The sequence below is a fragment of the Bos mutus genome, chromosome 5, assembly GCF_027580195.1.
Source record: "Bos mutus isolate GX-2022 chromosome 5, NWIPB_WYAK_1.1, whole genome shotgun sequence".
Lineage (NCBI taxonomy): Eukaryota > Metazoa > Chordata > Mammalia > Artiodactyla > Bovidae > Bos > Bos mutus.
The window spans coordinates 72,507,104-72,532,457 of NC_091621.1; the positions used below are offsets into that span (position 1 = coordinate 72,507,104).

The window sequence follows — 25,354 nt, forward strand, 5'->3', positions numbered from 1 at the left end:
TAAACATGATTTGACTATAAAATAAACTAAGATTTTTAAATTAAATTTGAAAAATGTTTTATAAAATAATTGATCTAATACTTAGGTCAATTGCTTATCAATTTGACCTAATATCAATATTAGATCAAAATAATTAATCTAATACTTAATACTTACATAGCCCCAATATTTTAAAAAATGGAAACATTGTTCAGCTCAGCTCCAATGTAGCTTTATATATAGTTGTTTTCCAACATATATTTTTGTGATCCCTAACATTTGATATGCTGTTGTTAAGATCTGTATAGAAAATATTTATATAATTCTACTTTCAATCAAAATGTTCTACTCTAAAGAAGATATTGTGTTTGAGATAATACTAATTGAATTAGTAATTCCATGAGTGGACTTTTAGTGGATACACAGTAGTAAGGGACTAGCTCCCACTTTGTCCATGCAGTTTTGGAGAAAACTGACAGTCTATTGAGAATTTAGTAAATTATTTCATAATGCTGCTGACTCATTATCGGTCCCTGATTTGCAGGGACTTTAAACCGATATTAACCACTCCCCTGAACACATACTCTAGATAAAAGCCCAAGAGTCATAAGTAAATGTAACTTTCTGATATGATACCCCAAATGTCCTTGTTATAAACAGTCGCCCCTGTCTCCCAGGGAAAGCCTTTTCCTTGTACCCCCTTAGAAAAAAAAACTCATGGGAAGCATACCAAAATCCTGCATTTTTTGGTTTGAATTAACCAGTCTGGCCTCAGCCAAGGAACTTCAAAATACTCCACCTTTGGATCATAATAAAGGCATATACCCCACATTCAGTGTTTCTTTATGCCTGCACTCTTGCCTTGACTTCCTCCTATAGCTCCTCCTCCAGAATCTGAGTAATAAACTTCATTTGACTTTCCTTTGTGATCTTTTGTTGAATCAGTGCTCACCATCCTACACCCCTGAGCTCCATTTAACATATGTTAATTTAACAAAGTCACAACACAGTGGGAAGTCGAACTATTTTGATGGATTAGAATTGAGATGAATGCTGGAAGGAGGACTTCTGGATTGCAGGTTATGTTTGTTCAGAAGTTTGCTATTTTTATAAAGCCCAATTCAAATGATATGACTATACTTGTGTGCATAGTAAGAACTGGGGCCCAGTGATGTGAAATTATGCTTCAAGAGGCACCGTGAAAAATTACATAAATTGGCAGTCCCGTGAGGACTGCACAAACTACTAAAATCATAAGTACCTGTTATGCTTATTTGTTTATCTATGTTTATTTACTAAGGTTCCCTCATATATACATATATGTGTACCTACATGTGTATATAATTTATATGTGTATATATGTATAGATGTATATATGTGTATGTATACTGGATGAAGTAGTGTATTGTATAAAATGCACTCCATTTGGTAGAAATATGTCATTTATAATCTGATTTAAAAAGTCAAACTAGCCCAATTTTTATCTTTTGCCTCTTGAATACCTCTTGGATATATTTTTTAAAATTATTAAGTGATTCTATTTTAGTTATTAGCTGCCCAAACTCTTTCTACTTCATCCTGAAAAATAACATGCCTCTGATGAAGAACATGAGCTGCAGACTGTCATCACTGGTGAGAGACAAACTGCACCTAGGTGACAAGCAATTAGTGGTATTCATGCAAATTATTTCTTTGCTCTGATTTAGTCTTATTGTAGACATTCTGTTTCAGAGAAATAGAATGGTAAGACAACTGAGAACAAAGATACACTTATAGATTTTATTATTATATTTGATATTATATATACATTTAAAGAATATTTTTTGATCCTTTGACACATATATTTTGATTATTAGAGAGAAACTGGTCTAAGATATGATCTGTGAAAATCACACCCAAGTGACTGAATTTATTCTTCATGGTTTTACAAACAAGCCTGAGATGCAACATTCCCTATTTGTTTTGTTCCTGGTCATCTATACAGTCACTTTGTTGGGTAACTTCCTTATTGTCACAGTTACCATTGTGGATCCTGCTCTTCAAACACCCATGTACTTCTTTCTCAGGAACTTGTCACTTCTTGAAATCTGTTTCACCTTGGTCATGGTGCCAAAGATGTTGGTAGATCTAGTATCCCCAAGGAAAAGCATCTCTTTTGTAGGCTGTGGTACCCAGATGTACTTCTTTTTCTTCTTTGGCAGCTCTGAATGTTTCCTCCTCTCTATGATGGCTTATGATCGCTTTGTAGCCATCTGTAATCCTCTCCGCTATTCAGTCATAATGAATAGGTCCCTATGTTTGTGGATGGCTGTAGGTTCTTGGATGTCTGGTGTTCCCGTGTCTATGCTACAGACAGCTTGGTTGATGGCCCATCCTTTCTGTGGACCAAGCACCATAGACCACTTCTTTTGTGATGGTCCCCCAGTGTTGAAACTAGTCACTGAGGATACAACCATATATGAAATGCAAGCACTTGCCTCCACACTATTATTTATTATGTTTCCCTTTTCCCTCATTTTGGTCTCCTACACTCGCATTATTAAAACCATCCTGATGATGCCCTCTGCTACCGGTCGCCAGAAGGCATTCTCCACTTGTTCATCTCACCTCATTGTGGTATCCCTTTTCTATGGAACAGCCAGCTTGACCTACCTACGGCCCAAATCCAAACAGTCTCCCGAGAGCAAGAAGCTAGTATCATTGTCCTACACTGTCATCACACCGATGTTAAACCCCATCATCTACAGCCTAAGGAACAATGAAGTGAAGGGGGCAGTCAAGAGGACATTCACTCGAAAAGTCTTGCAGAAGTTAGGTGTGCTTTGAATTAAATTGTGTCAAGTTTTTCTAGACAAAGTAGGGGCACCAGAACCCATGAACAAAAGCTGTGAAGGAGTGGAAGATTTGCTCTTACTTTGTCAGGGTCACCTACTATGATGGGTGGATCTCAGCGTCTCAGTCAGAGTCCCAGTTCAGATGGGGATAACTGAGTTCCTTTATGAAGGAATTATTCAAAAATTCACAAAAAAGACCACCTGACCTGTCTCTTGAGAAACCTGTATGCAGGTCAGGAGGCAACAGTTACAACTGGACGTGGAACAACAGACTGGTTCCAAATAGGAAAAGGAGTACGTCAAGGCTGTATATTGTCACCCTGCTTATTCGACTTATATGCAGAGTACATCATGAGAAACGCTGGGCTGGAAGAAGCACAAGCTGGAATCAAGATTGCTGGGAGAAATCTCAATAACTCCAGATATGCAGATGACACCACCGTTATGGCAGAATGTGAAGAGGAATTAAAGAGCCTTTTGATGAAAGTGAAAGAGGAGAGTGAAAAAGGTGGCTTAAGCTCAACATTCAGAAAACTAAGATCATGGCAACTGGTCCCATCACTTCATGGGAAATAGATGGGGAAACAGTGGAAACAGTGGCGGACTTTATTTTTCTGGGCTCCAAAATCACTGCAGATGGTGACTGCAGCCATGAAATTGAAAGACGCTTACTCCTTGCAAGGAAAGTTATGACCAGTTATGACAGCATATTAAAAAGCAGAGACATCACTTGCCAACAACGGTCGATCTAGTTAAGGCCATGGTTTTTCCAGTGGTCATGTATGGATGTGAGAGTTGGACTGTGAAGAAAGCTGAGCGCTGAAGAATTGATGCTTTTGAACACTGATGCTGAAGCTGAAACTCCAATACTTTGGCCACCTGATGCGAAGAGCTGACTCATTTGAAAAGACCCTGATGCTGGGAAAGATTGAGGGCAGGAGGAGAAGGGGTTGACAGAGGATGAGATGGTTGGATGGCATCACTGACTCGATGGACAAGGGCTTGGGTAGACTCTGGGAGTTGGTGATGGACAGGGAGGCCTGGCATGCTGCAGTTCATGGGGTCGCAAAGAGTCGGACACGACTGAGCATCTGAACTCAACTGATTAACAAATTGTGGGGCAGCTCATATGATGGAAATGCTATGTCTCTTGATCTGAAAGGCAAAGAGAAGAGGTATTTACTGGAGCTTTGAAAAGAAAAAATGAAGTTGCTCAGTCGTGTCCGACTCTTTGCGATCCCATGGACTGCAGTCCAGCAGGCTTCTCTGTCCATGGGATTTTCCAGGCAAGAGTACTGGAGTGGGTTGCCATTTGCTTTAGAGAATGTTAAAACTCTAAGAAAAAGCTGCTCATTGGAAGCTTTTTTCTTTAGTAGAGAAAGGCAACCATCTCAGCCTAATTCTGCTCTGACTCTCTTACATCTACTGCTGGTATCTTTCCTTTTTTTAATCAAATTTATTTTAAACAGAGGTTAATTAGTATTCCATTGGTTTTTGCAATGAATAATGGACAATCCTTCAAACCAATTTGAGACAGAGGGCAAGAGTGTCCACTGGTGCAATATAATGGAAAGCCTTCTGGAGCACAGATCAGGGTGGGAAAAGTTATGGAAGGTAAAGGAAAATATCTGCCACAAACCACTGTATATTCTGCATTTAATGTGATGCAAAGACTATCATGTAATGTGTTTTAAGTGAATTTTTAAAAGATAATGAAAGGTAGAGATTTGTAGTTGCCAAAAATTCATGGTGCAAATCCTTTATAAGTGTGGTGGGTTTAAATGAGGTTACTTAAAAAATTACCTTAGTTTTAATATTTGTTAACATGCTTCTGGACTTCTTTGATCATTGGCTAAATCTGCTATTAATTTGGATTAATCAGCTATTTGTTGTTGTTGTTGTTGTTCAGTTGTTGTGTCTGACTCCTTGTTGACCCCATGAATCCAGGCCTCCCTGTCCTTCACTGTATTCCAGAAGTTGCTCAAATTCATGTCCATTGAATTGGTGACACTGTCTAATCATCTCATCCTCTGCTGTTCCCTTCTCCTTTGCCTTCAATCTTTTCCCAGCATAAGGATCTTTTCCAATGAGTCAGCTCTTCATATCGTACCCAAAGTATTAGAGCTTCAGCTTCAGCATCAGTCCTTCCAATGAATATTCAGGATTGATTTCCTTTAGGATTGACTGGTTTGATCTCCTTGAAGTCTAAGGGACTCTCAAGAGTTCTCCAGCACCTCAATCAGCTATTAGAATTTAAACAACAATTTGCTTGACAATATTGTAAGTGAAAAATAGTAAAGTTAGTAAGAGATAACATGATTTTTCAAGTCACTGCCTTTAATAAATGCACCTGCAACAAGCCAAGAGATAGATTTTCTTTTGCTTTTATTTTTTGTAAAAGAAAAATTAGGGTCAGAAAATTAATTTGAAAAGGCAAAGAGTTATGCAGAGCTGGTCCTGAGAATTTGAATTCATACTCTTTTGAATTTGAAGTCCAATATCTTAACCTCTTAAAAGTCTCTAGTCACATTTTCATCATGATAAAGTCCCCACTTAATGGTAATTTGGCCTTTCAGGCATCAAAGCACCTTGGGACAGCATAGAAGAACAAAATGAATAATTTAATTTTTGAAAAATCTCATATTTCTACTAGCATAAGGATATATTGACTTTGAATATGCAATTTATATATAATGATATCAGTTGCTCTAAGTCTTTGTTAGCCAGTGGTTTTTTTTTTTATTTTAATTTTACAATTTTTTTCTTTAAGCAATAACGACTCTCAATCATTCTTTGTCAATTTTCAAGAAAATTTAAAAGTCATCTCAAATTTCCAACTTTTGTTGACTATTTTAGTTTAACTGTGATTCACTGAAGTTTGTATCCTTTGAATGTAATGGGAATTTGGGGCAGGAAATATCAGTTCCTTTAAATATTTGTCTTTCAGTGGCCTTTTAATTTTTTAAGCCTAACTCAAATATTTTAAAATTAATGTTACTAAGTTCAGTGACCCTCTGGCAAGACTCTATTGCAGTGGTTTCCTACTAGCTTTATGTGACTCAGAAGTAAATTTTGAGATTGTTAAATCTATTGAGTAGTGCATGTGTATGCATTTAATAAACCAGTGTAATCAAATATAAAGAAGAATAAAATAAGCAATATAGTAAAAGAACTTATGAGAGCACCTGATACATGGTAAACACTATCTGTTTGTTTGATAAAATTGTTGCTGCTGCTGCTAAGTTCACTTCAGTCGTGTCCAACTCTGAGCGACTCCATAGATGGCAGTCCACCAGGCTCCGCTGTCCCTGGGATTCTCCAGGCAAGAACACTGAGTGGGCTGCCATTTCCTTCTCCAGGGCATGAAAGTGAGAAGTGAAAGTGAAGATGCTCAGCGACTCTTAGAGACTAACAGAAAATATGGGATGGACCCCACATATGCATATATTCCCTTCTGACTGAAATGCAAATTAATTTTTCTATAAGATGAAAGAAAAAATGTTCATAAATCATATACCTATTGCATATTCTGTGTGATTGATAGTCTACAAGGTTTTTACAGAGAATTTATAATTATTATGTTTCAAATAGTTTTATTAAAATTGATAAAAGTTGCTTAACTGAAAGGAGGGGGGATGATTTGGGAGAATGGCATTAAAACATGTATAATATTTTAAAAAAAAGAAATTCTCCCCCCCCAAAAAATAGATTTAATTGCAAGATGTTTTACATAAAAAACTCTTTTCAGCTCAAAAAGAAAAAATAATAAATAAATTAAACTTTTTGAAGTTGATTTTTTTTCTGTTTTTATAAATTTTTATTTATTTATTTTGGCTGCACTGGGTCTTCACTGCTACTCACAGGCTTTCTTTAGTTGCATGAAGTGGGGATTGTTCTTCCTCGTGGTGCGTGGGCTTCTCATTGTGATGGTTTCTCTTGTTGCCTCCATGCTCTAGAGGAGCCATGGAGCATGGGCTCAGTTGCTCTACAGAATGTGAAATCTTCCTGGACCAGGGATGGAACCACGTGTTCCCTGCATTGGCAGGCGAATTCTTATCCACTGAGCCACCAGGGGCATTCTTTAAAGTTCCAAAAGCTAATTAATGAAGTCATTATTATATCTAGAGTTATGATTGAAAAGATTGATTTGATGACTTTTTCCTCTCAAACCAGTGGTGTCTAACATTTTCTTTACTAACAGTAATTCCTGGATTTGTTGTAGTGGTTTATTCTCTCAGTTGTGTCTGACTCTTGCAACCCCTTGGATTGTAACCCACCAGGCTCCTCTGTCCATGGGATTTCCCAGGCAAGAAAGGGGTTGCCATTTCCTTCTCCAGTGGAATCTTCTCAACCCAGGAATTGAACCGGTTCTCCTGAATTGCAGGTGGATTCTTTACTGACTGAGCTACAAGGGAAGCCCCAGGGTTTACTTTGGGCCAAATATTTTTATCACTGTTACTATGATGATATCATTGACATTTTTGCAGAAAATGTTTTGCATAGAGTCCTTCCTTTGTTTTCAGTTTCATAGATGGCTTTCAAATATATGTCCCCACATTGTTATTTACAAGCAATTCTGGAAATATTTCCTTTAAATGTCCTTAACTTTGCGTATTAGAGGGTGTCCTCCAATGCCAAACCTGGTACACATAAGAAAAGAATTAGCTAGATTGGTTAGTTTGCATAGTATCCAATCCTGTTACATATATGGGAGCTGAGGTAAGAAGAAAAAGTGATCAAACATATTTCATATATTTCAGTATAGCTTAAAAAGTTTGTGTGGTTTATTTCAGTGGTACTCTAGTGAAATTAATGAATTCAATCCAATGTATATCATAGTTTATATTTTAACATGAAATAAATAAAACTGTCCTAAAGGAATTTTAGATTTGGTTAAGAGGTATGACTTAAGAACAATTAGCTAGTAAAAATACAACTATATAATGATGACATAAAGCAAAATTATTAACCTCCAAAGTCAATATTATAATAACAAATACATGCACATTTATAAACTTATTATAAATACTGATAGTGAGTTCTGTGAAAGTTCAGGTAGTTATAGAGAATTAAATGTATGTAACATGGTGATTCACTGTGAAATAAAACCTACAGACTTGTTAGATAATCACTAATTTGAATTCTGAACCCAATACTGAGTAAGTATTTATCTTCCATGAATTTTCATTTCTGTCCATGTTTTTGGCAAAGTCATTTGAGCTTTTATTGTGCTATTACAATTTAATATATCCAGAAAGGAGGGGGCAGGAGTTATTTATGGATCACTTAGCCTCTGGACTCCTCATTTTATGATTCTAAAGGCAAGGAAGAAACCATCTACCATGGAGAAGAGATGAAGGCCGGATGGATCATGTTTTACCAGATTCCCTTATGGCTAGTTTGAACATAGGTAACTTAAGCTCAATTAATCATATTTTGAATTGCAATTTAACCGTGTAAAGAGATAGGACAGTAGGGATTCACATGAAGCCAGTGGCTCCCAGCGTCCAGGAACAAAGGAGACCACAGTGACTGTGGCAGGTCCCTGTGTCCAGTACTTGGGGTGCAAGCTTAAGCCATGCATTCAGATGATAGTTGTGCCACAGCAGAGTAGTTATACAACTGATTCTGGAGTATAAATTTAAATTTCACAACAGTCTTGCTTTTTTTTACATTTTCCTTTCCATTTCTATGCAGTAGGCTTCTAAATATGTTTTGAATATTTCTCCTATGTAAATCATCAAAAGTCAGTTTATTTTTTAAAAATGAAAAATTCTAATGAATAAAAAATCAAACAATTCAGGAAGCAAATGTCATTTGATTGAATTTATTTATAAGTTCCATCAAAATATCTTAGACAGAAGCCTATGAAATGAACATTTTGAAATGAGAGGCACATTTTTTTGCATATATATGTAACAATCATATATAAGAGAATTTGATTTCTCTTAAGCACTTTTTAAAATTATTATTATTTTTTTTTACTTAACATATTGTATTGGTTTTCATATATAACGGGTGAGAATTTGTCCCCATACCATTTCTTCTGTATCCTGCAGAACCTGGACTGGCGATTTGATAGAATATATGTTTTAATGCCATTCTCTCAAATCATCCTCTTGTGGTTCTATATACTGTCTCACATATAGGGTTGTGTACCCCCATATAAAAGATATGATCACTCTGGAAGTCCCCCTGAACCTTATTTGGAAATAGAGTATTTATAATCAGATGAAGATGAGGTTATAATGGATTGAAAGTGAAAGTCACTCAGTTATGTCTGACTCTTTGCAACCCCATGGACTATACAGTCCATGGAATTCTCTAGACCAGAATACTGGAGTGGGTAGTCTTTCCCTTCTCCAGGGATTCTTCCCAACACAGGGATTGAGCCTAAGTCTCCTGCTTTTCAGGCAGATTCTTTACCAGCTGAGCCACAAGGGAAGCTCTAATGGATTAGAGTAGGTGATAAATTCAATAAATAGTGTCATTATATAAGGAAAGATTTAGAGACACAGAGATATACAGACCTGTAAAAACACAGCCATGTGAAGATGGAGGCAGAAGCTGAAGAGATGTAGCTATATGCCAGGAACACCGGGATTGTTGGCAAGTTCCCATCCTGCTCACAGCTTGGTTTCAGACTTCTTGCCTCCTTGATCTGTGAGAGAGTAAATTTCAATTATTTTAAGCCACTTCCTTTGTGGTAATTTGATTGCAAAAGCCCTAGGATGTACTAATACACATCACAGTTTTGAAAGTAATTAGGTAATTCCTCATTAACTGTGTGGTGATGAATAGACAGGTGGTCATATTCTTTAGAATGTGATTCTTCATCTCCATTGGAGAAATGCCTAGTTTTTTCCATCCTTTGAATCTAATCTAGACTTTTGACTTGCTCTTGTGAAAAGAATGTGACTAAAGAAATGTGTACTAAAGTGTAAGAGTCAAGAAACCAAGCACACATCCTCTATCTCTTGGACCATGTGATTCTCACGAGACACAAGACAAGACTGCTGCTGCTGCTAAGTCACTTCAGTCGTGTGAGACATGGACTGCAGACCAGGCTTTCTCCGTCCTGGGAATCAGGCAAGAACACTGGAACTGCAAAAAAAGAAAGATATATTTAAGCAGAGCTCCTTCATCCCAACTGAAGCATTCTAGATCAGCTTATAGCCAATTGATTTCCCTAAATGTGGGAAAATCCAGACCATATTAACAGAACCTCCTAGCTGGACCATAGACTCATGAGAAATAACAGAAGTTTGTTGTTTTCAGACACTAAGTTTAGGAAAGATTTGTTATATAGAAATGACAAAGTGATAAAAGATGCATAACTAATTTCAGATAATGAAATTAAGAAAACATCTGTCAGAACCACCCATAACTACCACTGAAATTGTTTGTGCTGTGCAGCATGGTACAGAGAAGCTATAAATATTAGCCATTTATAGCCACTGTGTGTGCGTGCATGCTCAGTGGCTTCAATCATGTCCAACTTTTTGTGACTCTATGGACTATGGCCCAGCAGGCTCCTCTGTCCATGGGATTCTCCAGTCAAGAATCCTGAAGTGAGTTGCCATGCCCTCCTCCAGGGGATCTTCTCCCACCAGGGATTGAACCCAGGTCTCCTGCATTGCAGGTGGATTCTTTACTGCTGAGCCACCAGGGAAGCCCTCAGAGCCACTGTAGCAGAGCCTATTTCCTATACTTACCTTAATACTATGCACCTGATTTATTGAAATCTACCTCCCTTCATCTGTCTGTCTCTCTGAATATTAACTCCATCTTCAAGCTTCAAATATTTTTTCTGTCTTCTACTTGGACTCTTTTACAATCTGAGTCTGACTTTACATTGATCATGGCATGAATCATAGCTTTAGTTAGGAAATACAACAATCTCATTAACCCACAAATACTACTGTTCTTCAGTTCAGTTCAGTTCAGTTGCTCATTCAGTGTCCGACTCTTTTTTGACCCCATGAACTGCAGCATGCCAGGCCTCCTTGTCCATCACCAACTCCCAGAGTCCACCCAAACCCATGTCCATTGAGTCAGTGATGCCATCCAACCATCTCATCCTCTGTTGTCCCCTTCTGCTCTGATTCTTAGTATAGTCTATATTGTAAATTACTTTATAGCAAATAAAATACTCATTTACTGAGGTTTATAATAAAAATTGATTGATAATAATCATAGATAGTATTAGTGTTAGTCACTATATACTATATATTTAAAAACTGTAGATAAGAAAATAAAGGGAACACATGTATACCTGTGGCAGATTCATTTTGATATATGGCAAAACCAATACAATATTGTAAAGTTAAATAAAATTAAATTAAAAAAATAAAACAAGGGTTGCACTCTGATATTGGGTATTCATGGAAAATATGCAAAGAAACAGAATATCAAAACATCTTCCTTTATGCTTATTATATATATTTGGAGAAATTAGAGTTGGCAGTTGATAAAAATAGGTCCTCTATCCATTTCCATCTGAATAACACTTAACTGCACAGTTGCAAAGTTGATAGTTCCCTGATAGCACAGTTGATAAAGAATCCACCTGCAATATAAGAGACCCTGGCTGGATTCCTGGGTTGTGAAGATCCACTGGAGAAAGGATAGGCTACTCACTCCACTGTTCTTGGGCTTCCCTTGTACCTCAGCTGGTAAAGAGTCTGCCTGCAATGTGGGAGACCTGGGTTCAATCCCTGTGTTGGGAAGATCCCCTGGAGAAGGTAACGACTGCCCATTCCAGTGTTCTGGCATGGAGAATTCCATGGACATCCATGGAGTCACAAAGAGTCGGACATGACTGAGCAACTTTCACTTTTCCTAGTGAACCTATCTAATATGTGAAAGCTGGCTCAGAATAGAATAATATTAGAGCTTAACACTTATATAGCACTGACTATGTGCTTATATATCCCAGTAAACTAAAGTAAATGCTAATATAATCTCCATTTTACAGATGAGGAAACTGCAGCATAGTTGTTAGAAATGTAATTGTTATTTTCTTACTCATTTTTTTATGGCAAATTCACCTATCAATCATTTCCTTGACCCACCTTTCAGCCCAAACCCTATGACCTTATCTTCTTTCATGAGTGATATCAAGCTTTCTTATTAAATAAATTTAGTTTGTTCTGTAAAAAGAAACAACGTTCAGTTCAGTTCAGTCACTCAGTCATGTCCGACTCTGCAACCCCATGATCTGCAGCACACTAGGCCTCCCTGTCCATCACCAACTCCCGGAATTCACTCAAACTAACGTCCATCGAGTCGGTGATGCCATCCAGCCGTCTCATCCTCTGTCATCCCCTTCTCCTCCTGCCCCCAAATCCCTCCCAGCATCAGAGTGTTTTTTTTTTTTTGGCCAAAGTACTGGAGTTTTGCATCATTCCTTGGTTTTGAATGGACTGGTTATCAAAATCAATCCACCACAGTTCAAAAGCATCTTGGCATGTCTTCACAGTCCAACTCTCACATCCCATGACCCTGGAAAACCATAGCCTCCTCCTCCTCCCTGAAAATAACCGTTTTTACCATCCCAGTTCTGGGAAGTGGTATTGTCCCAGCATATCTTGTACTTGAGAATGTCCCCATGATCAAGGGCAGGTTTCCTAAAAGAGTAATTTTTCCAATTTGAGTCAACTCAGGTATTATATTAGAAATAGTGTGTGGTTAATGGGGTGGTTTTCAAAAAAGATAATTACAACATTAAAAGGAGAGAGATGTGAATATGTGAACATTAAATGTGGTACAAATGTGAACTTTACATGTGGTACAAATATATGAACATTAAATGTGGTACAAATGTGAACTTTAAAATGGGAGAAAGTGAAAGTGGTCGCTCATTCAGATAGACCAACTAGGATATCCTCCATCCATGGGATTTTCTAGCAGGTGGCACTCCAGGTGGTGAAAGAACTGACAGACACCGCCTGAGCCACCAGGCAAGTAAAAATGGGAGAACACAAACACAGGAGACAGACCAGGTTTGATTGGCACTGGGTTGAGACACAGAAGATGCCCTGGAAAAGGAAATCCCTGGAAAAGGAAATGGGAACCCACTTCAGTAATCTTGCCTGGACAATCCCACAGACAGAGGAGCCTGGTGTGCTACAGTGCATAGGGTCACAAAGTCATACACGGCTGAAGTGACTTAGCACACACGTAGCACAGCAAGTGTGTGATTTCCACTCCAGGTTATAGTAATAGGGAAGACTGAAAATAAAAAGAAGAGTTAAAAAGAAATCACAAAGAAGTTATTTGATAATTCCTTGACTTTACAAGGCAAGAGAAAAAGAATAACAAGTGTATTTTCAGGCTAGGAAAGTAGTGGAGTTAGTAACATATTATAGGCTTCTGTACAGGGATTTGGAGAACAGAAGATAGGGCAACAGTTGGAAGGACAACATATATGATGATGCTTCTAATCATGGAATTTTGTATCCATTAATATCTTTATATAAAGCTAACCTACTTCTTTGGATACATATATGTGCTGTGCTAAATCACTTCAGCTGTGTCCAACTGTTTGTGACCCTATGGACTGCAGCCTGCCAGGATCCTCTGTCCATGGGATTCTCAAGGAGAGAATACTGAGGTGGGTTGCCATGCCCTCCTCCAGGGGATCCTTCTGACCCAGGGATTGAACCCACATTTCTTATGTCTCCTTCATTGACAGTGGTGTTCTTTATTATTAGTGCCAATATATGCATGCATACTCATATATATATATACATACTCATGACTTTTTCTTTAAATGCATAATATAAACTCTGTACTGCAGGATTTTTTCCTTGTTCTATTCTCATATTTATTATTGTTGTTCATGAATTGGAAGACTCAATACTGTTATGTCAGTTCAACCAAAAATTGTTTCAATGAAATTCCAATAAAAATACCTAGGAATAAACTTAACCAAGGAAGTGGTTACTATACTATACTTTGAGAACTGTAAAAAATGATGAAGGTATTTGAAAATGATAAAGAAGGAAAGATATCTTGTGTTCTTGGATTGGAAGCATGAATAGTTTTAAGATACAATAGTTGTTAGAGACTACCCAAACAGTCTAAAGATTTAATGCAACTGTATCAAAATACCCCTGACATTTTCCCCAAAACTAGAACTGATACTCTTAAAATTTATATGGAACCACAGAAGATCTCAAATTGCTATATTAATCTTTAGAAAAAAAAAGAAAACTGGAAGCATAACTGTCCTAGACTTTAGACTACATTAATTAAAGCAGTATGGTGGGAGTTTCCTGGTAGTCCAGTGGTTGGGACTCAGCACTTTCACTGCAGGGGCCTGGGTTTGGTTCCTGGTTGGGGAACAAAGATCTGTAAGCTGCTTGGCACAGGCGAAAAAGAGAGAGAGAGAGAGAGAGAGAGAGAGAGAGAAAGTATTGTACTGGAACAAAACAAACAAAAAAAAAGGGACACAGAGATTAATGGCACAGAATACAGAGTCCAGAAATAAATCCATACATTTATGGTCAATTAATCTGTGATAAAGGAGGCAAGAAAATACAGTGGGCAGCTACATGTAAAAGAATGAGATTAGAACATTTCCTCACACCATATACAAAAATAAACTGAAAATGATGGATTAAAGACCTAAATGTAAGTCCTGAAACCATAAAACTCCTAGAAGAGAACATAGGCAAAATACTTTGATGTAAGTTGTAGCAATAGTTTTTTTGATCTGTCTCCTGAGATACATATAGTGCAATATTCATCATCCTGGAGATCAAACTCACATCCACAATTTTCCAATCTCATTTTAAGTCTTTCCCAGGATTTCTGAGTTTCAGCATCATTCCTTAAAAGGGCTGATTTGAGAAATGTCTGTGTGAATAAATCTAACCAGTTTATAAATGGCAAAATACTCAAGTGTACAAAAACAGTAGAACTAAAGAGTTAAAGGAAATGTAGATATTTCCAAAAATAATACAATAAGGGCCATAAGAAGGTATAGAAGACTGCTGACTCTTGGGGAAATGACCAACATATTAATGACAAAAAATACCTAACCCAGGTTTCAAAAATCACTTGGATATACAAGCCTACTTCCTATGGTTTGTACAACAATAAATGAGTTGAAGGAATTACAAATCATAAATAGTACACATATTTTCCCATGTATCATAAGGAAGATGATAAAGGAAAGCATTTTTGGTTTCTGTTTCACTCAGCTTTCTTAAAGTTCTGTCCTTTTATATGATACAGATTTTGAAAGTGTAAACTCATTCCTTGGACTAAAGATAAAACAATATAATAAATATATCTGCAGGTTAATACATTTAGCAAAAAATAAGATACTTATTAAAAATAATAAATGAGATTTTCTGTGTTAAATAAATGAACACTGTTTGGTGGTTATAAGAGTTGTAAGTTAAATTCAGATACTGATGGAAAAATAAAATGTGAAAAGTATGAAGTGAAGTGAAAGTTGCTTAGTCATTTCTGACTCTTTGCGACCCTATGAACTATGCAGTCCATGGAATTCTCCAGGCCAGAATACTGGAGTGAGTAGCCCTTCCCTTCTCCAGGGGATCTTCACAACCCAGGGATTGAACCCAGGTTTCCCGCATTGCAGGCGAATTCTTTACCAACTGAGACACCAGGGTAGCCCATGAAAAGTATAAATAATTTTGTGTAGAAATATGTGTAGAAATAACATGCTGTGATGAGAGACTAAACGATTTCCTAGAGTGTAGCTAATTATTTTTTGACACTTTTGGGGATCTTCCAAATTTTATATTCCTATGTTTTGTGACTACTCTGTTGTGGTTCAGACTGTTTCATTGCCTGATCATTATGTACAGCAAAATGTGCTATCAGCTTGTACTTGGCTCCTTGAAACTGGATTACTAAATTAATCTTTTGATAATTTAGCACAGAACATAATTATTTTGATGGTATTTGGGTATCCACTTTTTCCTGTAGTATTCAGTTCAGTTCAGTCACTTAGTCATGTCCGACTCTTTGTGACCCCATGAATGGCAGCACGCCAGGCCTCCCTGTCCATCACCAACTCCAGAGTTCACTCAGACTCACGTCCATCAAGTCGGTGATGACATCCAGCCATCTCATCCTCTGTTGTCCCCTTCTCCTCCTGCCCCCAATCCCTCCCAGGATCAGAGTCTTTTCCAATGAATCAACTCTTCACATGAGGTGGCCAGAGTACTGGAGTTTCAGCTTTAGCATCATTCATTCCAAAGAAATCCCAGGGCTGATCTCCTTCAGAATGGACTGTTTGGATCTCCTTGCAGTCCAGGGGACTCTCAAGAGTCTTGTCCAACACCACAGTTCAAAAGCATCAATTCTTTGGTGCTCAGCTTTCTTCACAGTCCAACTCTCACATCCATACATGACCAATGGAAAAACCATAGCCTTGACTAGATGGACCTTTGTTGGCAAAGTAATCTCTCTGCTTTTCAATATGCTATCTAGGTTGGTCATAACTTTCCTTCCAAGGAGTAAGTGTCTTTTAATTTTATGGCTGCAGTCACCATCTGCAGTTATTTTGGAGCCCCCCAAAATAAAGTCTGACACTGTTTCCACTGTTTCCCCATCTATTTCCCATTAAGTGATGGGACCAGAGGCCATGATGTTCATTTTCTGAATGTTGAGTTTTAAGCCAACTTTTTCACTCTTCTCTTTCACCTTCATCAAGAGGCTTTTTAGTTCCTCTTCACTTTCTGCCATAAGTGTGGTGTCATCTGCATATATGAGGTTATTGATATTTATCCCAGCAATCTTGATTCCAGTTTGTGCTTCTTCCAGCCCAGCATTTCTCATGACGTACTCTGCATATAAGTTAAATAAGCAGGTGACAATATACAGCCTTGATGTACTCCTTTTCCTATTTGGAACCAGTCTGTTGTTCCATGTCCAGTTCTAACTGTAGTGTTGGGTTGGCCAAACATTTCATTCAGATTTTTCTACTGGATGTAACATCACAGAAATACAGACATATCGAGCCAAAATTTCAGAATCAATTATTCTGGAACTCTGGACACAAGCAAATGTTTATAACAATCAAGAAAGTGTTGAATAAAGAAAAATAAACTGAAACCATAGGAGAGGTTTGCAGCATTTTTATTTTCCCTTGTTCAGCCCCGTCTCTGGGTTTGTATTGGTCCTGGTAGTGGCAACCCTGTGTTCACTGTGTGGGACCTTGTTTACTAAGTTGAAGTAAAGTAGAACAGACCTTATTTTCACTTCTGCATTTTATGATTTTAATAGCTTAATTAATGTGTGGCTTGCTGTGATTTTCCTTATTCTAAATAACATCCATGTATGTTTCTAATTCTGAAAGAGATGGGAATATCACACCACCTGATCTGCCTCTTGAGAAATTTGTATGCAGGTCAGGAACCAACAGTTAGAACTGGACATGAGACAACAGACTGGTTCCAAATAGGAAAAGGAGTTTGTCAAGGCCGTATATTGTCACCCTGTTTATTTAACTTATATGCAGATTACATCATGAGAAACGCTGGACTGGAAGAAACACAAGCTGTAATCAAGATTGCCGGGAGAAATATCAATAACCTCAGATGTGCAGATGACACCACCCTTATGGCAGAAAGTGAAGAGGAACTCAAAAGCCTCTTGATGAAAGTGAAAGTGGAGAGTGAAAAAGTTGGCTTAAAGCTCAACATTCAGAAAACAAAGATCACGGCATCCGGTCCCACCACTTCATGGGAAACAGATGGGGAAACAGTGTCAGACTTTATTTTTCTGGGCTCCAAAATCATTGCTGATGGTGACTGCAGCCATGAAATTAAAAGACACTTACTCCTTGGAAAGAAAGTTATGACCAACCTAGATAGCATATTGAAAAGCAGAGAGATTACTTTGCCAACAAAGGTTTGTCTAGTCAAGAACTGGTTTTCCTGTGGTCATGTTTGGATGTGAGAGTTGGACTGTGAAGAATTTTGAGCGCCAAGAATTGATGTTTTTGAACTGTGGTGTTGGAGAAGACATTGAGAGTCCCTTGACTGCAAGGAGGTCCAACCAGTCCATTCTGAAGGAGATCAGCCCTGGGATTTCAGAATCAATGATGCTAAACTGAAACTCCATTACTTTGGCCACCTCATGTGAAGAGTTGATTCATTGAAAAAAGACTCTGATCCTGGGAGGATTGGGGCAGGAGGAGAAGGGTCCGACAGAGGATGAGATGGCTGGATGGCATCACTGACTCGATGGACATGAGTCTGAGTGAACTCCGGGAGTTGGTGATGGACAGGGAGGCCTGGCGTGCTGCGATTCATGGGGTAGCAAAGAGTCAAACATGACTGAGCGACTGAGCTGATCTGATCTGATGTTTCTAATTCCATATTTATAAATTTTGGTCTCATAATTTTTTATTGTGGCCTTAAAGAATGTCACTATAATATTAGGAAGTTCAAATATCCCCCAAACATGTAACTACACGTTTGGAAAGAGGAGAAAGGTAAAAGTACTCTTCATGTATATGGGAAACAGGCATTTCTAACAAGAGTTGTACATCGAACCTAGAAACAATCCATGCTGACATGGCTGGAAGCAAAAAGTGTTCCAGAACAGGTGATGCTGAGGAAAGAGAAAATGAAGATGGATGCTTGCCTAATGTATTTGTTATTTTTGAGGATATAGCTGCACTTCTGGATTCTGGCCTGAGTTGGGAATACTGAAAAATATGTAAATACTTATGCAATTATTTTAATGTAAATTGATCCCTGTGGATACAAAATATTGTTAAATAGAGAAAAAGCATGTAGACAAAGATGTTGCTCAGCTTGAAAAAAAATTTAATTGTCAAAATAGTGTAAATTATGATAAAACTTGTGATCATTATAAAAGTATGAAAAATATAATAAAAATGAGAAATATTAATAGAAATTATTTTTGTGGTGGTGATTTAGTCTCTACATTGTCTCAGACTCTTTGCAACCCCATGGGCTGTAGCCTGCCAGGCTCCTCTGTCCATGGGATTACCCAGGCAAGAATACTGGGAAGTCTCCTCTGTTTGTCTCCTGCATTGCAAGTAGATTATTTACCCACTGAGCCACTGGGGAAGCCAACAAGAATACTGGAGTGAGTTTCCATTTCCTTCTCCAGGGCATGTTCCCAACCCAAGGGAGAATTAAGGATATAAGAAAATAAATAACTAATTTTTCATACTAGAAATCCAATAGCATAAACTGAAAATGTCATTTAAGAAATAGTAATAAATATCAAAGGGGACAAAAACTGACACTGTAAGTATCAGAGAATAAGAGTTAATGATAGGTGAGGGATGAAGCAGGAGGCTACTAATTTTCATTGTCAGAGTTCCAGAATTTTTCACTTTTTGAACTTTGCATACATACATGTATCTTTAATTTTTTTTTAAAAAAGCAATTTTATTAAAGTAGTACTCAGGTTGAAAAAGTAACACAATAATTAAACTACTTTTAAAATTTTTAAATTTTTATTTATTTATTTGGCTGTACCAAGTCTTAGTTATGGCACGTGGGATCTTTGATTTTTGTTGCGGCATGCAAACACTTGGTTGTACCATGTGAACTTATTTTTTTTTTTTTTTTGAAGCATAGGTCATTACAGAGTATTGAGTAGAATTCCTGTGCCATCTCCTCTAAATTCTCCCATTCTTACTGCCCAGACTTCCTGTTGCTATGCTTGGTCATATTTAGTGAATTTGCCTTATTTCTTGTTCTGTTCTATCTTTATCAAAATTTTAGAATAAACTTCATCAGCTCTCCTATCAAGATAATTCCATTTTTAACTCATCACATATATTTATTCAGTTGCTACTTAGTACCAGGGTCATTTCAGATCCTAAAATTATATGGATGAAAAATATAATAGACAAGGTTCTACTATGATGCAACTGGAATTTTGTAGGAGAACCAGATTTAAAAAGTGAAGAAATGACATGTAGAAATAAATATTGATAGAATTATAAACAATAAAAGTCTATACATAAAATCCATGAGAAGAGAAATGTCTCCTCACAAATGGTCACTGTGCAAATTGACTTTTTTATGGAGATATATTGGGTTGCCCAAAAAGTTAATTCAGGCTTTTCCATGAAAATGTTAAGGAAAAATCTGAATGAACTTTTTGGCCAACCCAAAATAATCTGAGGTTTTGAGTTTGGTGATGGAGTGAGAGCAGAGATGGGGGGAGAGGTGACAAAGAGCTCGAGAATGAAATATCAAAAGAAAAGAGTGGAAGAACGTGAAGATAGGACAGGAAGGAAGTGAGGAGTTATACCAAGGATTCTTTGCTGGTCCCTGGTACCTTGCCATTCAATTAGGTTTCAGGACATAATTTTAGCAATGATGTGAGATAATATGAATTAAATTTTAAAGGACATATTTTTATCTTTTCTATAGAAAATGGATTGGATGAGGGAAGGAAGCAAAGATTATTTTTTAAAAGGAGAAGATTTTTAATTAAGACTAGGTGGAAGGTATGGATTGAATGGTGGCATGAGAGAAGGCAATGGCAACCCGGTACTCTTGCCTGGAAAATCCCATGGACGGATTATTTAGTCCATGGGACACTGAGTGACTTCACTTTCACTTTCACTTTCATGCAAGAAATGGCAACCCACTCTAATGTTGCCTGGAGAATCCCAGGACGGGGAGTAATGGCTTTATTGGGTTAGAATGGACTTAGCAGCAGTTGTAGCAGACACCATCTTCTAATTACAAAATGTTTCCTGCTGGACTGAAAATTAGATAGGTGCCTTTCACTTTTCTTTTCTTCTTCTTTTGTTTTTAATGTATATTTGTCATGGACATGTAGGGTAACTTAGTATTATTTTTTTTAATTCCTATGGTTTGCAACTTATGAAAATGAGAAGTGAAACGTGTAGTCCCTCAGTTGTGTCCAACTCTTTGTGACCCCAAGGGCTGTATCCCACCAGGCTCCTCTGTCCATGGGTTTCTTCAGGCAAGAATACTGGAGTGGGTTGCCATTCCCTTCTCCAGGCAATCTTCCCAACCCAGGACTGAACCCTTGTCTTCTGCATTGCAAGTAGGTTCTTTACCATCTGAGCCACCAGGGAAGCCCTCTTACAACTTAGAGCTGCCTTAAAAAAAAAAAAAAAAAAAAAGTGTTTTTGTCTTGTTCTATATTGATCTGATCTGATCTGATATGGAGCTTATGGATTATAATTTCTCCATTCAGTCATTTTTCATATAGTCTTAACATCTTGTGCAGTATTCTCCAGGGAAAACTTTCCTTTAAAAAAATATTTTAAATCAGTTAATCCTCTTGAGACTCATGACATACTGCTTAAAAAAGGATGATACCTATAATTTTAAAGCTACAAAATAAACAACTGGGCTTTCCAAGTAAGACAGAACCATTTCAAAATAAAAAGGAGCCTGAAATCTTCACCTTTTATTTATTTTTTCTTAACTGCTTAAAAAAAGAAAAACTATTTGTTTTGCTCTAATCTTGAAAAATATGCTCCAAGTTAAATAAAACATAAATTGGAGAATATTTCCTATCTTGAAAAAATGAGAAGAAATGAAACTGAGTTTCTTACTGTGACAGAATCCTTGAATTTACACATTTGAGTGCATATTACTGAAGCTAACGTTGTTTGGATAAGAATGAAAAATAAAAGGATGGGTTAAAGCAAAATATAAAAACATGGTGGATAGGCAACATTAGAAATTCCCTCTATCCTGGAACTCATGTCAAAAGAAGAAACTCAAGAATGAAATTGCTACTAAAGACATTAAGGTTTGGGGGAAAAGTCCATTTTTATTTTAATTATAATAACTTTATTGCATGAAACTGGAAGAAATATTCAATCCCTGTTTATCAGTTGAAATAGGATGGCATGCAGTTAGAAATATTTTTCTTTCACAAATAAACATTAAATTGACTTTTAAAATTTACATTGAAGGAATCAATTGTTCTATTGTAATAAAAAATCTTTGAAACCTTTCATTTCCTAGAATCTGGCTTTCAATAGATATTCTTCTCAGCATTAAACAGAATCTCAGAAATGCTCTTTATTAAATGAATGCTGTTTACCTCAGATAATTGTAAATGAGTGTTCCTTTAGTGCACAGAGTCAGTGTAAATAATGTGGATTATGACACTGGACTGAACTTGGGAAATTATTTTTGTATTTATCAAGCAGTCAGTATGGAATTTAATAGAATTTAAGCCTTTCAAGAGCTGTCTAATTTTAATATTATAAGAGAATCTCTTATCTTGTACCTGTAAATTGTCAAAGCAGTTACGGAAGCCCTTGGGACTGTGTGCTTGTGCTTAGTCGCTCAGTAGTGTCTGACTCTTTGCAAACCCTTGGTTGGTAGCCCACCAGGCTTCTCTGTCCGTGGGGATTCTCCAGGCAAGAATACCAGAGTGGGTTGCCATGCCCTCCTCCAGGGGATCTTCCCAACCCAGGGACTGAACCCAGGTCTCCTGCATTGCAGGCCGATTCTTTACCAGCTGAGCTACCAGGGAAGTCTCCCTGGGACTGTAATAGTAGTTAAACAATGACTATTTTACTTTTACCCAGCAAGAATTTATTTGAGGAATTAGGAAGAAAATAATGTTGTTATGGAGTTTAGAATACTTGTTTAGAATGTTGTAATTTAAGGTTAGGCTAGTGTGTGTGCCTAGTTGCTTAGCTGTGTCAACTCTTTGTGACTCCATGGACTGCAGCCTGCCAGGCTCCTCTGTACATGGGATTCCCTAGGAAGGATACTGGAGTGGGTTGCCATTTCCTTCTCCAGAAGATCTTCCTGACCCAGACATGGAAGCTGGGTCTCCTGCATTGCAGGAAGATTCTATACCATTTGAGCCACCAGGGAAGCCCCTATAAAATAGAGCAACCATTTATTAATCTACCTCTGACAAAATACCCTGGCAGTTTATATAGCTCATCACAATTTATTGATATTTGCCTATACATTTCACCTTTAAAATAGACTAACTTTATATTTCTAAAATCTCACTGAGTATAAATTTTACTTAGAATATAAACACATTTAGAAAAAAGGATCCATTGAAGAGGATAGAAAACAAAGGAGGTAAAAGAAGAAAGACAAAAATTTTAGTTGCATTGTATTCATTTATAATCATTTGAGATGTTTGCATATTAAGTCTACAATTGGAATATAGAAATATAATAGGGATAAAATAGTTTCAGAGATGACATCATATTATTCTTAAGGAAAATATTTTCATTCTCTAGAAACAATTGATGATACACTTTTGTGGTGATGAATGTAAGATGTAAGGATGATTTTGAAGAAGATAAAAAAATAAGAAAACAAGATGGAGAACAGAATTTCAAAATGTCATGTATTGAACCAGAAAGAAATGAGGTTAGAGGTGAATAAAAAGAAGTGGCTCCCATGGTGACAGGGGGAGACACATGGAGCAGTGATGCACCAGGCATGTCTAGATAATCTTTTATTGTTTTAAATACCTTATTCTAGAACCTTGCTCATTACTGCAGATATTTAGTAAGGTGTGCTATATAACACACTCCATTCAGGATGATATACTTTGTATCTGCTTGAGTGAATATCAGAAAAAAGAGCACAGCCAGAGTGAGTAAGATGAAAGTAAATTCAAATCTTCAGGTAGAGTGGGAAAAGCAGAACTAAAAGTGGTCATGAGGATTTAAATATTGAAGTTTACAGAAGTTTGGTAAAAGTAATTCCCACTTTATATAGGCTAGGGATATTTAGGTCAAGTTATGTTAATTTTTAAAGGTGAAAATTTCACCTCAGGTGAAATCTGACTTTCAGAATTATAAAGTTTACCTTAAACTGTAATAAACACAAAAAGAGATGTTTGGCAGAGTAGAATTAATCATCTTCCTGTAAATTGAAGATAATGACATTTAACCTTTCTTAAGTAAATGGCTTTCTGAAGATCTTTGGAGGCTCTGTGTAGCTTTAGAATCTGTGACCCAAGAAGATAGTTCCATCACTTTGTATTTTCATTTGTATAAACATAAATGATTCTTTTAATAAAGAAAGAAGAAGAAAGTTATGTAAATAATTTAATGTATACTAAATAGATTGGAAACTTTGAAAATACAGAATATACAATTTAAGATACAATTTTTTTTTTCTTTTCTATTTTTATATGATTATCAATGTACTATGTTTTCCTTTGGGAACACATGAATTTATGACACTTGAGGAAACAAACAAAAAAACCTCATGAATTGCACTCAGTGAAATTTTGAATAAAGATTATATGAGTACATTTTTATAGGCTGTTATTCCTTTCTGATTCTTCTTTCTTTCTTTTTTTAAATAGAAGTCAGCAATGAAAAACCACACAACAGTAACAACCTTTATTCTTCTTGGACTAAGCAATGATCCACAATTACAGGTGGTTATTTTTCTTCTCCTTTTTTTCACTTACTTATTGAGCGTCACTGGAAATCTAATCATCATCATCCTTACCCTGCTATATTCACACCTCAAGACACCTATGTATTTCTTTCTTCGAAATTTCTCATTTTTAGAAATCTTATTCACAACTGTCTGCATCCCCAAATTTCTTGTCAGTATGGCAACAGGTGATAAGACCATTTCTTACAACAATTGTGCAGCACAGCTGTTTTTTACTATTCTCTTGGGTGCAACCGAATTTTTTCTTCTGGCTGCCATGTCCTGTGACCGCTACGTGGCCATCTGCAAACCCCTGCATTACACGACCATCATGAGTGACAGAGTGTGCAACTTACTGGTCTTTGCGTCATGGTTGGCTGGTTTCATAATAATTTTTCCACCACTCCTCGTGGGTCTCCAGCTTGATTTCTGTGCAGCCAATACTGTAGATCATTTCTTCTGTGATGTATCTCCTATATTACAACTCTCCTGCACAGACACAGAAAAAGTAGAAATAATGATGCTTCTCTCAGCCATTTTAACTCTCCTGGTTACTCTGGTGTTAGTGATTTTCTCCTACACAAACATCATTAGGACTATTCTGAAGATACCTTCTTCTCAAAAGAGGAGGAAAGCCTTTTCTACATGTTCTTCTCACATGGTGGTTGTGTCCATTTCTTATGGAAGTTGCATCTTCATGTATGTGAAACCCTCTGCCAAGCAAAGAGTGTCTTTAAATAAAGGGATAGCTCTGCTCAGTACTTCTGTTGCCCCCATGTTGAATCCTTTTATTTATACACTGAGAAACAGACAAGTGAAATATGCTTTTAAGCTCATGATCAAAAATATTGAGGCTTTCTTAATAAAGTGAACAACATTAGTGACATTCTTGAGTTTATAAGTAAAATAAATCAAGAAGTGTGAAGTGTGTTGTACATCTCTTCTATTTGTGTTTTACATAATATTACTATCTTCCATGACTTACAATGTTCATTGTGACTTGCCTAAAAATCCCAGTCTAACTTTCACTTCTATTTTATCCTCATGCTCAGATCACATATACATTTCTTAATATGATCATATTCATTTGCCTTTTGATTTGGTGACTCTGTTGATTTCCTTTAAAAATTCCCTCAGAGGAAGATA

At 36.9% G+C, this 25,354-nt stretch overlaps 2 protein-coding genes across 2 annotated transcripts; both read left to right on the plus strand.

Moving 5' to 3' along the window:
• Positions 1-1,854: 1,854 nt before the first annotated feature.
• Positions 1,855-2,805, plus strand: OR10A7 (olfactory receptor family 10 subfamily A member 7). Its single transcript, XM_005894159.2, has one exon. It carries the CDS (start codon positions 1,855-1,857, stop codon positions 2,803-2,805), a length of 951 nt encoding a protein of 316 aa, XP_005894221.1.
• A 21,335-nt stretch (positions 2,806-24,140) lies between these two features.
• On the plus strand, positions 24,141-25,079 carry LOC102285158 (olfactory receptor 6C74). The gene has a single exon (XM_005894158.2). It carries the CDS (start codon positions 24,141-24,143, stop codon positions 25,077-25,079), a length of 939 nt encoding a protein of 312 aa, XP_005894220.2.
• Positions 25,080-25,354: the final 275 nt, after the last annotated feature.

Excerpts from the sequence above, each read along its gene's own strand:
- OR10A7 (XM_005894159.2), top strand. The coding sequence starts at position 1,855 with ATGATCTGTGAAAATCACACCCAAGTGACTGAATTTATTCTTCATGGT.
- LOC102285158 (XM_005894158.2), top strand. The coding sequence starts at position 24,141 with ATGAAAAACCACACAACAGTAACAACCTTTATTCTTCTTGGACTAAGC.